General features: G+C 37.0%; 1 protein-coding gene across 5 annotated transcripts in view; it reads left to right on the forward strand.

Moving 5' to 3' along the window:
• Positions 1-18,195, forward strand: part of LOC106041660 (pinopsin-like) — a 102,756-nt gene that overhangs the window by 14,570 nt on the left and 69,991 nt on the right. For all 5 annotated transcript variants that reach the window (XR_010826928.1, XR_010826929.1, XM_048077880.2 and 2 more), the window contains exon 3: positions 14,846-15,171. Coding sequence is in view for 3 of the 5 variants with exons in the window: in XM_048077880.2 (XP_047933837.1) it covers positions 14,846-15,171 (326 nt within the window). In the remaining 2 variants the exon portion in view is untranslated. The remainder of the gene's footprint in view (positions 1-14,845; positions 15,172-18,195) is intronic.

The raw sequence follows: 18,195 nt of genomic DNA on the forward strand, positions 1-18,195 counted from the left end.
TGAATGCTACGTCTTCCATTCTAGTAAGGGAATTAATAACTACTGGCTTTTCAGTGATAACACAACCAATACACAATTGTTGGCATAGTTCCAAATAATGACATAGTAATAAACAATAACTAGCATTTTCATTTTTTTTCCCCCTTTCCACAGCTGTGGCCAATACTTTACTTTAAAGTAATCATCTTTTGAAGTAATCATTTTTTTTTCTATTAGTGTCTGCCACTTTTGTGATTAAGAATATCTATTAAGATGAAAAAATCATTTGCAGTAATTTGTGAAAAGATTGTTCTGGTATGGCAAAAAATACATATTTTGAAAGCAGGAGCTATCCTGTTCAGATTTGCATTCTTCTAGGGATCAACACTAGCTGCAAAGATGTTTCTGAAACCACAGATTCAGTAAATGTTTAATAAGTTAAGAAACTACAGCCTCTATTGATTTACTGACCGCTTATTGTTTCTGATGATTTCACAGCTAAAATGACTCACTACTTAAACGATCCAAATGTCTCATATTGCTGGAAGGTGTTTTTTGTTTTTGTTTTTAATATTATTTTTCCCCAGACTACGAAGTCAAAATGTCCTCTGGCTGCTGTAAATTTTTCCATAATTGATACTGGCAGGATGAACGCTTGAGATCTGCAAACAACAAAAGTAAGGGGGCATCACTCCAGGTAGCCACTCCCTTAACTCACTGTTATTTTTAGAACAGAATGTAGTGGAATAGTTCAGTTGGAAGGGACATACAAAGATCATCAAGTCCAACTGCCTGACCACTTCAGAGCTAGCCAAAAGTTAAAGCGTATTATCGAGGCATGAAGTGCCTGTTGAAAACTGACAGGCATGGGGCCTCAAACACCTCTGTAGCAAGCCTGTTCTAGTGTTTGACCAACCTCACCAGAGAAATCTTTCCTAATGCCCAGTCTGAACCTCACTTGACACAGCTTTGAGCCATTCCCACATGTCCTGACATCAGTGCCCGGGGAGCAGAGACTGCCACCTCCCTCTGTGCTTCCCTTCCTCAGGACATTGCAGAGAGCAGTGGGGTCACCCCTCAGCCTCCAGTTCTTCAAGCTATCAAGTCTCCCTGTGCTTTGACTCCTTAGTGGTTTGGAACCTGATTAACGCTCTCTCTCCCTGCTCTGTGCTGGCTTAGTGTGGATCAGGGCTGGCAGATGAGAGGGTGTTCACCTATACAAGGGTGAAGCCTTATGTTCAGCATGGGTGCCTGGGCAACATCTTTAAACTGCTGTGTTATACCACTGAAAAACTTCACATGCTTCAGCTGAAGGTTTCTCATGCCAGCTATCAGCCTCAGGCTCAATTTCTGTGGGCAATTTCAGCTAATGACTTTTCCCCAAATGTGGCAAAATTGCATTATTTCTTCTGCTTGTAGTTTCTTAAGCCCATTTCATGTACAGCCACCAGTACATTGGAAGTATCAACCTATGACCAGTTACAACCTTTCAGTTTTCCTTGTGAAAGTATAGCAGGTACCATGCAAAAGACTAATAACTCACTGGGGTAAAATGTTAATTTACATATATTCCATAGTGTTTTATGTTCACCACCTGTTAATTTTCTAGTTTAGTTTATTTTTATTGTATTTTCTGTCCTGTTTTTTTTGTTTCCATATTATTTTTTTTCCCTATTGGTTTCAGTAATGCAGTCCAGAGCAGAAATAATAGGTAACTTTCTAATGGAAGAAAAGATCAAATGTGCAGTCTTCAAATGAGTCAATAGGCAGAAATCAGTTTGAGTTATTTTCACAGAGGTTTGTTAGATCAAAATCTATTCAAGACCAAATAACTAACAGAAAGAAAAGGGAAAAACAAACAAACAAACAAAACACCCTGAGTTTATTGTGTAAATTTTTCATAAGAAATTGTCTGATCATCTCTAAACATAACATCCACATAAAACTTTGTTTAGATTAGGACTCTAATAATTTCTAAGATTCAAAAAAGGTTAATTCATGTAAGTTTCATTTTGACTGCTAAATTTCTAAATGTTGTCCAAGCATAGTACAAACCTCTGAGATAGTGCTGAAATAGCACGCTAACATCTGGCAAGATTTGCTTTGAGCTAAGAAATGGTATGAATTTTACAAAAACAGAGATAATCCCCATTAACTTGCATTTATCAAAATTTCAGAACACACAATGGTTGGATACTGTTGAGTCTTCTTTAAACTTAATTTTTATATGTGCACGCACACTGCAACATTATCGTTTGCCAAATTTACAGTTTGTGGGTAATTTCTGTTCTGCACTCTGACTGTTTATGAAGTTACCAGGGGACCTCTTTATACTGCCACATTTAATCATCCTAATGAATTGATGCAAGCTGCATGGGCACTGCACAGCAGGCAGAATGAGGCTGAGCATCCTGGGTCAAGGAGCTCACACAGTGAGCAGGAGGCTGATCAAGGTCCCTTTGGCTGATCCACATCTGCCTAGGTGCACGCTCAGCAGGATTTCATTAGAAATAGTGTCAGGGCAGGAAGTTATATAACAGGGGTGGCAGATTACAAACTCTGCCCCTTAATGGCAATATGCAGTATCTGCATGACTTGTGGAGGTGCATTATTTACATATTCTGTACACGACCTCCAGTGCACAAAACAGCTCTTCTCCACACAAGTCTTTGTTACAGGTCCAAACATTGCCTAATTTTATCAAACCCATCAATTTTTGCTACTTTTTTGGTCTGTTGACTTTTCGGGGAAAGAACATCTGGCAGCACAAGATGACTGCAGTTCAGCAATGGCTACATGAGGATGTTGAGGATTGTTTTACTGGGTATATTTCTTAAAATGGATAGTGTATTTCTATCTAAAATCCTTGTGAGAGACAAAGACAGAGGAATAGGATGAAAGGCTGCCAGATAAATATGCCAGTCAGGATTTAAATGGGCTTTTTCTAATTGTTAGAAAGCAGGTTATGAGGAAAGACAAAGCCACAGCTTAATATTTTTTGTGATAAGAGCAGAAAGTAGACATACCACCATCTGGTTTCCTCCATATAGCCTTTTTTCTCTATTGGTCAGTGCATCAGGAATTTGAGGATGAGAAAAAGTAGGAGCTTTCTAAGTGTTAGTATCTTTTCTGGGGCTGGCGGCACTCAAGCCTTTGGGAAAGAAATATTAATAGTAAAACAAGCAGGTAGCAGTCCCTTATTATTCTGTAATTATTTCTTCTTATTATTGGAATTAGTAAATACTAGCGGTGTCTTGCAAAGGAGTGATTATATCCATGCTAATCATTTGTCGTTTAAAAATGTTGCACAGCTAAACTTCTACAATTCTAAACTTAGTTATGGTAACTTTCATCGTCCAATGACAGTTTTGCCAGTAGACAGTCCCAGCAGCCTGTGATTTGTGGTGTAGGGACTTCATGCCTGAGGTGGTACTGTTGAGTGTGATAGATCTTCATGGATTTATCACTCAGACTGAGTGTTCTCTGGAACCCTGAAAAATTTTGGTATTCACAGTACAATATGTCAAGGAGTTCCACACACCAGCTATGTACTGTGCAAAATAAAGTACCCTTTCCTGTTTGTTTATTCTGAGTCCGCAACATGATATTTCATTTGAAAATCCAGTTCTTATATTATGAGAAACACAAAATAATCAACCCCCGTCCACCTTTTCATGTTCTCTATTCTTTTCTCTGTTTTCCTTTTCTATCAATCCCTGATGTTTACTTTTCTAAATGCCGCTGAGCATTGGTGCTTAGTAGAAGTAGTTTTCATAAAGTTCTCTATCATAACTCTCTTTCAATAGCAGTAAGTCAGTCAGAAACAATCACTGTGTATTTAAAGCTGGTACAGTTTTTCTCCACATATGGCAGTTTACATCAGTATAGCACTTCATCTGCTCAGTGACTCAGTTTCATGAGGTTGTTCTGCAGTACTTCACAGTCAGCTTTGTTGATTTTGAGTTATTCAGCACAGTATAATCAACAAATTTCACCCTTGACCATCCTTTTCTGATCATTTATTAATATGATGAATAACACAGTGCCTTGCACTAACCCATAGGGGACTTTGCCGGTGAATATTTTCCATTGAAAAAAAACTAATTATTTTCTCCTGTTCTTTATTTCCTGGCTCTAATCAATTATTTATCCTGTGAGGATCTGTTATTGCAAGGCAGCTTACTATCCTTAAGAGCCTTTGGGCTAGTCAAAGCTTTATGGAAATCCAAGTAGGCTTTATCAAATGTATCAACCCTGACTACATGACACTGTCAAGGACCTTTAATAAATTATTCAGGCTTGGCTTCCAACCAAGATAGCCATGACAGCTTGTCCCAGCTTGTCATTCCTCTCTGTATGTCCACTACTGTATTCTCTAGTGTAATTTCTACCAATCTATCCAGTGTTGCAGAAAGGACTTGTTGGTTGGATTAAATCTGCTGGAAAGGGTTTCTGTCTGCATCAGTTACAAATCACTTCTTAGTGGATGTAGCAAAAGATTTCCTCTTCTGAGGTCCTTCTGAGGGTTAAGGACTGGAGAATACTGCTTCTTCTCACTGCACATCCTTCTGGTAGTAAAGCCATCTTGGATAGGGATGGGAGCAGCCTTCTCCCCTAGTGTTATTTCCCACTTCTGTAGCACATGAGGTTGTTGGCCTGTAATAATCCTGGCCCAAAAGCTGTGTAGAGCCTAGTCTACATATTTTGACACTGTATTCATATTAGCAGATATATCACCAGTTATTGACTCGTTCATAACTAGTTATTGCAAAAAAACAATTTTACCGTTAGACTTTAGGAAAAAAACTCAGAGAGGTAAATATTTGTACTGTGTTCCATCTCTAGGAATGATAGATGACAAAAAAAAAAGAAAACAATCAATCAATCAAACAAACAAAAAAAACCACAAGATTTTAAAAGCATTAAAAATTTCTAGAAATGTAACTGATACTAAGAATAAGTGGGTGCATTCAGTGAAAAAGCGAAGGTTCACGTGAAGGAAGCTTGATGGGGATGCTTTGGTGGAAGCTTGGCTCCCTGACTGACATGAGAAGACACTGTAATTTCACCTCTTAGCTAACGTGGTGCGATATCCTGTATGTAGACAAACCCTAAGTCTACATGCTTCGTGTCAAATCTGTGCAGATGCTTAGCATTAAGGAACATCCCAGGGTGCTCCCCTTTGGAAAGCAAAGGAGCACCCCTGGCAGGAGATGATGGAGGTCCTGCAGGGCAGCTTGGGCAGGGACGTGGAGCTGCTGCCTTTGTACCTGAGTGCCCTGAGAACATCCCCATGCAGCACTGTACAGCCATCCCTGCTTCCTACATGCACACAAGCCCCCTAGACTTTTCCTGAGATGTTGCTGTACAGGAGCTCCATCTAGTGCTGACAGTATTTCTTATTCTGACTCCCAAAGTCAGCTGGATAAATACACTCATATGGAGGCAGCCACTTTAGGAGGCTGAATTTGCAAATGCTCACACTGCTTTCCAGAATCAAAGGGATCCTGCATAACATATGGAAAGTGAGATTGAAATTAATATTGGTGTTTTTTGTTGTTATTGTTTGCTTGTTTGTTTTTGTACTGCTGGTATCATTGGGATGCAAAAGGGAATCCTTTGCTATATTTATGCTACTGGGAATAAATTGTTATTTGGTTGATGGACAGGCATGTTAATAGCACAAAAGCATAGTACTACCCAGAATTAAGATCACCATTAATGTACAACATACATTTAAAAATTCACTAACAGAGGAAATAAAGAAAAAAAGAAGAAAAAAGGTAATTCTTCTCTAGTAAAACTGATGCATCCTCTCTATACTGAAGATATCACCAAAGACAAAAAGGACATATCATACAAAGGAGGAAACAGAGAAATGCTTGCTGAGAAAAGAGCAGGAAAGGTTTACTGAACAGGGCCAGTAACATTTACTGTCAGATTTGTCCCAGCAGGCTTAGATGCAGCAGTGGTTTCTTTCGAGCACCATCAGAGTTAAACTGTTACCCCATTAGAGATAAGCAGGAAGAGAATTCTTCATGGAAGAGAAAGATTGCCTACTCTATTGGACTCATGAATGCAAGTCATATAGGCAAAAGAAAACAAATTATTGCAGGCATTAAATAAATAACTATTGGTTTATTTACCTATATTCAGAGTGAATTGTTGATATTTGAGGTGGCCTGTGTTATGAAAACCCATAAAAGAGACATTTAAAAATTGACTGCAACTGCCAATGTGTAGAAATTTTGGGAAATATTTTCTCAATTTCAAATCAGTAGAAGTTCTTTTAATGACTTAAAAGTCAAAAGCAAATGGTGGTCTGATGACTAAAATGTATGGGCATTCAACTGGAATAAGCATCAGTAAATGCAAGAATATATATATATATTTGATGTTTTATTCTGTTTATTATAGAAATGATTAATAGGAATATCCAATTACAGCCAATTATGTTTTGGAAGCACACTCCATTCTCAGCTGCTTCTGTGAGTTATAAAATGTCTTACTGTGTTGATTATTATTACTGAATATTCAGTATTATTACTGAAGTGTAGATGGTGAACTGTAAAGTTCAAAGTAGTCAAGCTAGTACTGGTTAGCTGTCCACTAAGGCCAATGCTCATTTTGAATCTATTTATCTTAGCTCTGGAAAATCTTCTAGGTTCATCAGTGTTTCTTTTTAACTCTGAAAATGTTTGGGATCTTCTACCAAAATCTGTCAGCAGATGGAGTTTGGCCCATAAAACAAGTATGTCTGTAACCTTTCGGAGGGAAACAGAAATAGTAGATAATATACTGGCAGCCAGAGGGCAAGAAACAGCAGCCACATATGTCTTCCACACTCCAGACCTGTTTGCCTTCCCTCTGAATGTTCATTTTTGCTTCTCTTCAATTCTCTCTCTCTCTCAAAAAAAAAAAAAAAAAAAAAAAAAAAAAAAAAAAAAAAAAGGGCGGGGGGAACACCCAAACTTGATAAAAAAAATCATTTGGGAAATTCTATATTCACAATCCCTTGCTTGTTTTAGTGCTATAATAATTATAATAATGGTCGGACTTGATGATCTTAGAGGTTTTTTCCAACCTAAATGATTCTAGGATTCTATACTTTTCCACCAGCCTTAGCAACTGTGAAAGTTGATAGCAGGCTTTGTTATTTGAGCTGTTTGTTTCACACACGCACACAAAACAAACAAACAAAACAAACACACAAACACCTTGCAAAGCCTCATTGGAGATCATATATGAGATAGTGAGGTAGATAGTTTTTTCCTTATCTTCACCATGAGAATGAAGGATATGTTATAAGACTCAAAGCTAGAAAGCACAGCAAAGTACTATAAAATAAAATAAAATAAAATAAAATAAAATAAAATAAAATAAAATAAAATAAAATAAAATAAAATAAAATAAAATAAAATAAAATAAAATAAAATAAAATAAAATAATAAAATAAAATAAAATGGTTTTTTTTTTCTTTTTTTTTCCCCCTTCATGATATGCTTCAATAGCTTCTGATTTTTTGCAAAAGCATATCTGCTCTGGGGAGGCCAATTTTCAGGTCAACTAATGCTGAACCCCTCCTGGCCCCTTCCCCATTTCTGCCCAGTGACTCAGCTTTGGGACTTTTCTGCTTTTATCATTATAATATTATTTCCTCACCTGTAAGAAGGTCTCTGGTGGCTGCAACTGCTGTAGTGGAAGTTACTATATTTTTGTGGAAGAAATGCTTTCATCTTTATGGTAAGCAGAGACCAGTAGTTTTGCTTATTAGTATTAATGTAAATAGTACATAAAAGATGGAAACACAGCTGATAGAAAAGCTTGCTCCATGTGCACTCTCATGAAGTCTCTGATTCTGTAGTAGCTGTTACACAAGGTACTTTGGCCCAGAGCTGAAAAAATTTTACCTGAAGATTAAGCTACCATCAGAAAGGGAGCTTGTTGCTTTTTCCCTTCCATTGATTCCAAACCTCTCTATAAATAATATTTCCTAATTATAACTACAAATTATATTTCATGAATAGTCCCTGAGGGATGGTATTTGGGTATTTTTTTCAGAAAGGCTTCTAAGGAAATAAAGAAGTGAAAATAGTTTGGAAATATCATAACTTTTCTTTTAAGTTGCTTATATTTTTTATGTTTCATTTTAATATGTTGTGTGTTTTATTTCTATAGACAACTGACAGAAAAACTCTCATTTAAATTCAGGAAAGTTATTTCCCTAGAAAATAGCATCAAGTCACAGATCAAGCTAATTTTGTACAACTCAGTAATGTATTTATTTAATACCAGTTGGTAACACAACTTAGAATTAAACTGGAAACCTTAAAATTGAGGTATTAAGAGCTTTTATCTGAAAAGGAATAGTTTATACCACTCTTGTTCGTTGTTTACCTCTAAGTCCTTGGGGAAGTGTGATGAAGGAGGTCAGCTAGTAGCACCAGCAGAATAATACTTCAACACCAGATTCCCCAATATTCCCAACTTGGGGTGCATTTAGTCATACAAATCTTTTCCTACTTCTAGGTCTTACTTATCTCCATCTCATGGTGTCATAGAGCATTCAATCACATTCTCCAGCTAATGGGACAGGAGATTTAGCAGCTGAACCCTGAGGGACTAGAGGGAAGGGACAATAGCACACGGGAACTCTGGCACTTATTATCCCCTTGATTTCCTCCTGGTGTTTTGTCCCTAGACAGTGGTGGCTGACCCTGGCAGGTGGCCTGATGTGCACCTGGGGGTACTCAGCTGGCTCCATTACACCTTGGGTCGCAGCAGCAGCAGTATGGCAAAGTGGTAAGTGTAGGTGGGCTGCTGGTACCCAGCCCTGCACCACCCTCACAACTGTCTCACCCCAGCCTGGTCTCAGCAGAGACTTGTTGTGAATTACTCAGATTGGTATGACTGTGGTCCTCAGGGAAACGTAAAACACCAGAAGATACCTCAGAAGAAGAGTTGAAATAACAGTCAGTGCAGATAATGAAGAACAGTGCTCCCAGCAGTAAAATTGAGTACAGGCTGACTCCAGTAAACCTGGAGCCAACGTGTGCTGATAAAGGCACAGCACAACCACTCATCACAAAGGGCCCTACACCGTACCGAGAAGATCACGGCACACCACATCTGCCATTTCTCTCCCTGTTAGCTCACTGTGAAAGAGATGGTGCTTGTGCAGGAAAGTATATTTCTAGCAGACACACTTTCCAAGCAAGGAAATGAAAACAGGGAGCAACAGCCTTGTCTGAGACATATGAGGGTGAGTGTAGTCAGGGTTCAATAGAGCAAACAGTGCATGACTTCATAACAGTGGACCCCTAAGGTATATGAAAGCTCTATTCCCAGACCATTTTTTGGCCAGAGAGGTACCCATAAGAAAGATGCCTTAAGAATGGACAGTCACAGCCCCTTGTTCTCCCTGCTACATGAAGGAGATCCTGGACAGACTACTAGAACACAGACCTTTGGACTTGTCAGTTTGCGTGAGTGAACGAAAAGTGTGAGGGAGTACGTGTGAGTGGGTAAAATCAATTCACGTGGAGATTTGGTGCAACAAAAACATCTTTGCCTTTTGTAAGAACTTGCATCTAGTTTTGATCCATTAATGTCCTGAATGTGCAATTGCATTCCTACAAGGTCAGTCTGCCTAAGCTTACCTGTGGCTTCTTTTCATTTTCACTGGTCATTCTTAACCAGAATACAATGCAGGATATGCATTATATCACGCAACAGGAAAGCTCCAGGACCCTAATCATGATGTGAGTTAATGACCATCAGGAGCTTCAAGAGGGGCAAAAGTACCTAAGACAGTAGTAAAAATGATTACCCAGCATGGGCTGAATCTCTACAATTCTTGGTTTTTCATAACCTACAGATCACTGGCAGCTTGCATGCTGTTTCTTATTACTACATCACAGTAAAAAGTATAAAATAGCAAAAGCTAATATGAAAATGTAATGCTCTTAGCTGAGACTGACAGGAACAGAGCATAGTGATTTGCTGCGTCCTTCACCTAGTGTTAAATTCTCTGTTGTGTTTTCAGAAAGAAACGTACAGATCTTTAAATAAAAGTAAATAATAGATAACATCCCAAATGGTAGTCCTATAAATGGATGCCTGTCCTGGTTTACGACTTGAAATTTAATTTCTAGCAACCTACTCGCTGCAACTAATTGCTGTGTAGAAAAGGCTCATGCCTCAGACGTAGCTCATCTCAAAATCACTTATTTATATGGTTAATTTTTGAGTAATTATTTGCTCTTGTAATGCATTCTGCAGTAGGTTTTTATGTCATCTTTCAGTTCTGTTTAGCAAGAATCTCAGCTTTGTTCCTGTTTCTACATGAAACGTTGAGGGAAAAAATTACACTTCTCAATGCAGTTGACTCCTGTGGAGTTATTTAGCTAGGTACTAGCTCAAGGTCCTAAATATTTGTTGAAAGCAAATTCTGTTTAGATGTACAATTCCTAAACTTAATTTTGTTGTAATTTTAGAAATCATTACTCATTTGAAATTAATATACACGGTGTAGCCAGTCATAAATGTTGCTGCAACATAAGAATGAAATGTAGGGATAAAGCATTACAATTAGTTTTAAAATTATAATGATTTTCTTTTTATAACTTACATAATTTCTTTTAAATTTGTTTTCTAGTTAATAAGATTATGGAGATTATGTTCAAGTCCTTCCCCTCATCCACAGTACTAAAGTATTTAATTGTGTTTGTCGTTGTCATTGTTATTGTTGTTTTCAAAGCTGTGATTCTCACTGATTCCTACGACTGCAATAGATGCAATGTAAAATAAAATACCAGTAACTGCAGGATTTCTGATGAAGGCAACAACAGTTAAGTGCTTAAGACATTAAGAAAACTCTGGTATACAAAGAAAGGAGGCAAAAAGAAAAGTAAGAAGCTTTATTCTATTTATCTAGTCTGGATTACAGATCTTTTCACAGTCCAGAGAGTATTGAGTGACATCTGGAGACACAGATGAAATGTGCTCTTTTAACATCAGAACATCTTCAGGGAGAAGGAAAAAAAGGCATGCAAGGGTCAGTCTAGAAACCCCTTCCAAGAGGGCTGCTGCGGCCCTAGCTTTATTTTAGATGTGATGCTTTGATGTTCTTGCACCATCATCTGGCTCCTGCCTGCTCTTTCCTCACCTGGGCAGGGAATGAGGTTGCAGGAAAACCTTCTGTTGCAGGGCTTGGCCCCAGTGCAACACAGGACAGCGCGGCCCAGGGAAGGCACATCTTCCTCACTTCCACCCACTCTCAAACTACACGTTGATTGCAAAACCTGTTTTTGTCTTTCTTATGGGTTTGCATTTGTCCAAAAAATAAGGCTTGTTACTATCCAATCAGTCATCCAGTAGTTGGGATGCATAGTCAACTACAGTCTTGGATCAAGGTTATTTCTTGATGTCCACCTTATACTGGTTTTGTCCAATGGTTTTAGCATCATGTGTATGCACAAGTTATATCATCGTGTATACGCATTATGTGTATAGCACAAGGTTTTATTAATCAGACTGGGAGAGGGATGTCATACTCTCTGTTGTCTCTGTTTCTCTCCCATTTAAGTAAGAAGGTGTTTTTCTTACTTCAAGGCAATTCAATTGATACTCTTCAATTCAATTAAATTCAATTTATTTTTCACTGTTGGAAAAAGCTAACTGTTCTATTTAAATTTTTACTCTTAATATCATCTTATTCTGCCTTCCAAAACATCAGTTTCAATCTTTTCAAGTATTTTATTTTTTATTTTTTGTAAATTGTTATCTTGTTTTCGTGTTTTAATATATTTAACCACATGAAACACATTGTTTTTTTTTTAACTTTTAATACCTCTTATGAACTATTTTTTTTTTTGCCTTCTTGCTTGGAAAGCATCAGAATTCACTGCAGAGTGGTGCTAATATCATCATTATTAAAAAGTTCAGGTATAGCACAGACCTTAAAGTCTTACTGTGCCAAAAAGAAATATGATAAATATTGATTTTTTTTCTTGAACTTTTGTGGTTTGGGATTCCATATATAACAGTTCTTGTCCTCCAGAGGAAAATGTAATATGTGTCATGTCAATGGAACTCAATAATAAAAGGTGAGTGAGGATGAAATGGGTCCAGCCCAGAGGTGTAATTAAGTCTCCAGTCTTCTCCTGTGTGGAAAATAAAATATATATATATATATATATATATTTGCTATATATTAAAGGAAACTGTATGAGGATGTTTGTATTTTAGACTGATTGCTAATATTTGATTTATTCTTGACTGACATTGCCATGGTTCTGATTGAATAACTGAGCATTATTTCTACATCATTTAAAGATGCGACACTTCTTTGGCTCAAAACTAGCAATCCTGTATTCATGGATAGTTATTATCTTCAGATATTATGGTCCTGTGCCAGGGAAGTTTGAACACCTGATTCAGACTTTCTAGCTAACACAGTACCCACAAAGCTGTAGGATATTACCAACAAAAGTATGTCTCATCTGCCACCTGATCAAAATCAGGGTGTTGTGCCCTCAGTTGCTGTCAGAGCTAACAAAAGAGCAATATAACATAATTGTAGACCATGCATCTGGAAGCAGAAAGATTTTCTGTTGCCAAGACTGCTTTCCATTAGGCCATGATGGTCTAATCTGAAATGCATAACTAGATCCATATCACCTTACTGAGGCCTAAGTTTCAAATATAAAATCAGTTTTTTGTTTGTTTGTTTGTTTTTGTTTGTTTGTTTGTTTGTTTGTTTGTCTTAGGTACCTATGTAAGCTAAATGTTTCTGATAGCAAGGTGCTCTTTAGTCAAGCAGATAAAAGCAAGGAAAGAGGTAGTACTAAGAAAGTGAAGATAAGTAAGTGTGGGCTGGAAGTGAGAAGAGAGTGGCAGATTCTTTGTTCCTGAGTTTGTAATTCAGAATCCACTATTTATTTTTGTTCCTATCTTGAGGTATGTGTTTAATGCAAGAGTTATGGCCAAGGGCTTTCAAGAGCTGTGCAGTAACATGTTACATAGGAAATCAGATTAGATAAAAAATATCAGAATGCCTCCGCTGTCTCTAAAATAGATAGTCTAGCCTTAAAATAGTATTAAAGCTAGACTCCTGAACTGTATACTTCAAGTAAATGCAGTGGAGCCATGTCCTTTTACAGCTGTAAGTGTATCTACATTGTAGCTCTGACTTCTCAGTTATTACTGAGAAGTAATTTTTCTCAGTAATCCTGAGTATTACAGGAAAGGGTTTATTGGTTCTTGTAATAGGATCTTTTAGGATACTTGTAGTAGGTTCTTTTCTTCACCAAAAGTCATCTTCTCACATTACTTGGCCTTTTCCTCTTCTCTTCCCCTGAGAAATAAGTTGTCCTGTTCCAGCAAGCAGTGCATGTATTTTCACTGGGTCCTTTTCCATGCCCAGTTTAACACAAAGGGACCACAAATTGTTGTCAGGATGGCAGAAAGAGCTGCACCTGCATCCAAGTAACTAGATAATGAGTGGTTGAATTATGGGGGAAAGAGAAGCAAAAATCTCTTTCTGTGGAAAATATCCCACGTATGTACGTACATGTGGGGGTTGTTTTGCTCAGGTACAGGAGAGACTACTGTTACCCCCTCCAAGTGAGTGTCAGACTCATCTCCATCCCACACAAGGGAAGGAGCTCTAGGAGAAACTGGTATTTAAATTGACCAAAAAATGGATGTAAAGCTGTAATCCCCTGAAGATTTTTTTTTATTTCTTTTTTTTCTGGAAGTAGCTACTACTCAAAACCAGGGAATATGGCAATGTAGATCTCAATGGATCTCAGTGCTACTGCTTAGTTGGATTTTACCAATGCCAAGGATCAAGAAAAAAAAATATCCTGGAAAGAGCTGAATTGACATAGATCCATTCAGCTTTTTCATCTTACAGTCTTACAGGACCTAAGAGAGGGACCTGGAACCCATCAGAAAGGATGGTGTTAGATTTCTTCCAAGAAGTTCCGTCTTTAATAAATCCTGGGAAGTAGTATCTGTTGTTATGTTAACATGAACTGTAAGGAAACTGCAAAGAGAATGAAAACATACAATATAATAGCCCCAAAACTATTGACTCATAACTAAGAACCTTACATGCAAAGCCGTAGATTTGTAGAGGTGATGGAGAACCTGGACCTTGAAAAAGGCAATACAAATATCTTACATCCAGAATTTTGAATTTTCTGTTGGAGGATACAAGTGGTCTCTAAGGCTCAATGTTAACTTAAATCAAATTTTGACTGATTATGTGATTTATGTGTAAATAAGGTTACAACCCTGCATACCAGACTCATGTTGAGAGTTGTCTGTTGTTGCCCTACATGTGTGGTCAGAACTGAAGGTGTATCTACATGATGGAGCAGAAGTGCAAAAACTGCTTTCATTTTTGGACTCCTAATCTTCAATATAAAGATTTTGCATCTATAAAAGGCAATGCAATATTTGAAAATGCTAATGGACATTAAAAGCCGAACATTTCTTAACAAGGGAGTCTTTCTACAGTTTCTTAGTTCATGTAGAAAGTGGATTTCCCCTGGGTAATGTCAAAACATTTAATTCTTTGTAAACATGCCTAGAAAAAGGAGGAGCTTGCAAGTACAAAAACCTTACAATGTAAGTTAAATACAAGTTAAATAAACTTTGATGTGATGGACAGAGCAATCAGGTCCAGGGAGGATTTAAACATAATAATGGAGTAGTTTTCACTGCTGCTTCAAATAATACAGTAACCAGAAAAAAAAAAAAAAAAAAAAAAAGAAAAAAAAAAAGTCTTGTTTCTTGGAACTTAAAATGGTTACCATGTAAAATGACATAAGTAAATGTTTAAATTGGTTCATTGCAGGCATTGTGTCCCTGATCTCTCTGGCTGTCCTGTCCTATGAACGCTATAGCACCCTCACCCTGTGTAACAAGCGCAGTGCTGACTACCGGAAGGCACTGCTGGCGGTTGGAGGTTCATGGATTTATTCCTTGGTCTGGACCGTGCCACCTCTGATTGGATGGAGCAGTTACGGGATAGAAGGTGCAGGTACCAGCTGTTCCGTGCGCTGGTCCTCTGAGTCAGCTGAGTCCACATCCTATATCATCTGTCTTTTCATATTCTGCCTGGTCATCCCTGTAATGGTCATGATGTACTGCTATGGTCGCCTCCTTTATGCTGTCAAACAGGTAAGCTGCTGTATTCTATCTATACTGAAACTGCTTGGAGTCACATGTTGCATTTCCCCTCTACTGAGTTTGGCATTAGTAGATGATAGACAGCAAAACAACAAAGCAAAAATGATTGAAAAAGACCACAGAAAGTCTGAAGGAAAGGGCAGGAGGGTCTTCACCCATCTCCTTCATATTTCTGGAGTTCTAAAAAGTCAGAAACACCAGATAGCATCAATAAGGAGTCTGACTTTGTGGTTTGGAAATATTGCACCATAGGAAAACCAGTATATCTAGGCAATAGTTGCACTTGTAGTAAAGCCAGCATGCATGTTTACCTGTCTATAAATAAAACATCTATGTAAAAATTTCTTCCTATTTTTGTATCATGACATTTTATTAATGTCTGCTTCTTAATCTGTGGAGACCAAAATCTACATTAATACAACTCTACTGCAATTTGCCAGGGGTCAACTTCTCCTTGTAGTTCTAGACCACATAACAAAAAATCCTTAAATACTGCTGTTACTACCACTAATATTACCACTGGTACTATTACTACTGTAACACTCCTCTAATGGATTTAAGGTACAGTGCAAATATTCCAGAATTAATTTTCAAAAAACTCTGCCAGGTGATGTGGTATTGTGAAGTTACTTTCCCTTGGGAAAGTAGTGAAGTTACTTTCCCCTAACAAAATGGTTTAATGATGAATAATGCGAAACGAATGAGGGTATAGGTGTTCTCTAAAAAGTGATTCTCTAAAATGTTCAAATGAATTAAGTAAAGGTATTGAATGGAAATTAAAAAAAAAAAGGTGGGGGGGCAGCGAGCAGTAAATCCCTGAATAGAGGTTTCAGACAGAATTAAAGGAGGTGTAATTCACTTTTGATTAGTCATAAGGAATTAAGGTAATGCCTTTTCCATAATTTGTCAAAACTTTCAGAACCCTTGAAGCCCAAATGGGAAATCTTTTCCTGGTTGAATGCTGAGCCAGCCATTAAAATCTCTTTGATTAATCACATTTTAGTACTCATCTTAATGCTGTGAAATAGTAATATGGAAAAAATTTCCTTTGATTGTAAACCATTAAAGTGAAGTTTCAGACCATGCCTGGTCCCTGGGCAGCAATATCCTTTATCATCACCTTAAAAAAGGAGTAGAATTTTGGAAGATGTACTGCTAATAATATGCAGAAGATATAACTTTAATTTCTTCTTTCCTTCAGACCTTATTGCCCTTCCTGACAACAGTCATCACCACAACATACAAATACTTTTATGGATTAAGTGCCTATAGCATGTGTATGATTTTCTAGTTCTAAAAGCAGACTTGTGTAATTTTATTCACCTTTTTAATTATTATTATTATTTAATGCAGACGTAATTTTATTCACCTTTTAAATTATTATTATGATTTAAATTCATTTATGTTAAAAGTAGTGGTAATCTCACTGATCAGCGATAGTTCTTAGGTTGTGGTGAACATCCTGAGGAAATGAGCTATTATGGAAAAGATATACAATGTATAGTCATTTTGTATTTAGACATGAAAACTAGGTAGAATGACTGGAAGACAAGTATGATTGATAAATAAACTGCCAAAAGGAGGTAAAAAAAAAAAAAAAAGAGAGAGAGAGAGGAAGATCAATAGTATTTCCTGCAATCCTATCTCCTCATTTCTCCATTTCTAGAGTGGTCAGAAAGCCTCTGGGACCCCTGAGAAATTTTGTGAATAGTGGAAGTGAAAAAAGAATAAAACCCAATCTTTCACAATCTTTTGGAAGGCAGGTCTTATGGAACTAATGCGTATTAACTGCAAAGGAATTCCACTGAGAATTGGATTTTATGCCTTTCTTAAAGCTGTTATGATCCAGGGTCATAGAAGCTGCCTGAGCATTTGTGAAGTATTGAACATCCGAACTCTGGATTTTTACTCAAATCATCTAACTCTTTCCTGGATTTTGTAAAAGATTTCATTTATAAGTTATATTTCAGCAATAAGAATCTCAATCAGAAAATTAATCATCAGCCCTCTGCTTTCTGTGGTGTATATACCTTTAATATCATATTCATGAAATTTTGCATTTAATAAATTTCCTGTGACATATATACATTTTCATCGATCCTGATGTAGTCACTGAAATACAGGCTTTCTTTCAGTCTTAGGTCCTTTAACTATTCTGTAATAAACAGGGTAGCTTATGAAATGCTAAAGTATGTTATGTTTCAAACTGAAGGAAGAGATGAGCAAAACGCAAATGAAAATATAACACTTCCTATATAAAACTATGTAGAGTTAGTATGGTAATAAAAAAATACTAAGTTTACTACATCCATTGTAGTGTCGTTAATTTTTTGGTGTGGGGAAAAAAACAAACAAACAAACAAAAAAAAACATTATCTTGTAGTAAGACTATGTTCTTGCCTCATAGCTTAAAAAAGTCCTTCTCTGACCATCTCTGTAATATATGAAGTGTGAGAACATTGTAAACATAATAAGTTCGTTATCCCAGCTTCAGCTGCTTGGTAAATTTTCTAAAATATGCATTACACATTTTTGCAAAATATATAAAAATTTATATAGGGGCATTGTTGTGTTAATCGTATTGCACCCAGAGATCAAGAGTACAGGAGTTACGCCATTATTAACATTGTTGTGAAAATTAATTGAGGTGGAAGAAATATCTTAATAGATTTGGGATAGTTAATGCAAGAATTGGCACAGAGCCTGCATTATCTCCTTGTAGGAGACTGTAATTATAGGTCTGCTTTTCTCTTTTTGTCTCCAAATTTAGGCAGGTGCTGTAGCATTCTGTCACTTGAGGCATTCATAGCTCCTACAAATTCATCTGCACTCTATATAATGGCAACAGGCGTAAGGATTTCAGTAATACAGGTTTTATAAAGGATCTTTTCAAGGAATTGCAAATCAATATCATCCCTGTATGAATAATGTTAACAGCAAATGCCATGAAATGGTATTACAACATGACTGCACTATTGCCTCAGAGTTCTTGTTGTTTATAAAGCTTGAAGACCC

This window comes from Anser cygnoides, chromosome 1 (assembly GCF_040182565.1).
Source record: "Anser cygnoides isolate HZ-2024a breed goose chromosome 1, Taihu_goose_T2T_genome, whole genome shotgun sequence".
In the NCBI taxonomy this organism is placed as follows: domain Eukaryota; kingdom Metazoa; phylum Chordata; class Aves; order Anseriformes; family Anatidae; genus Anser; species Anser cygnoides.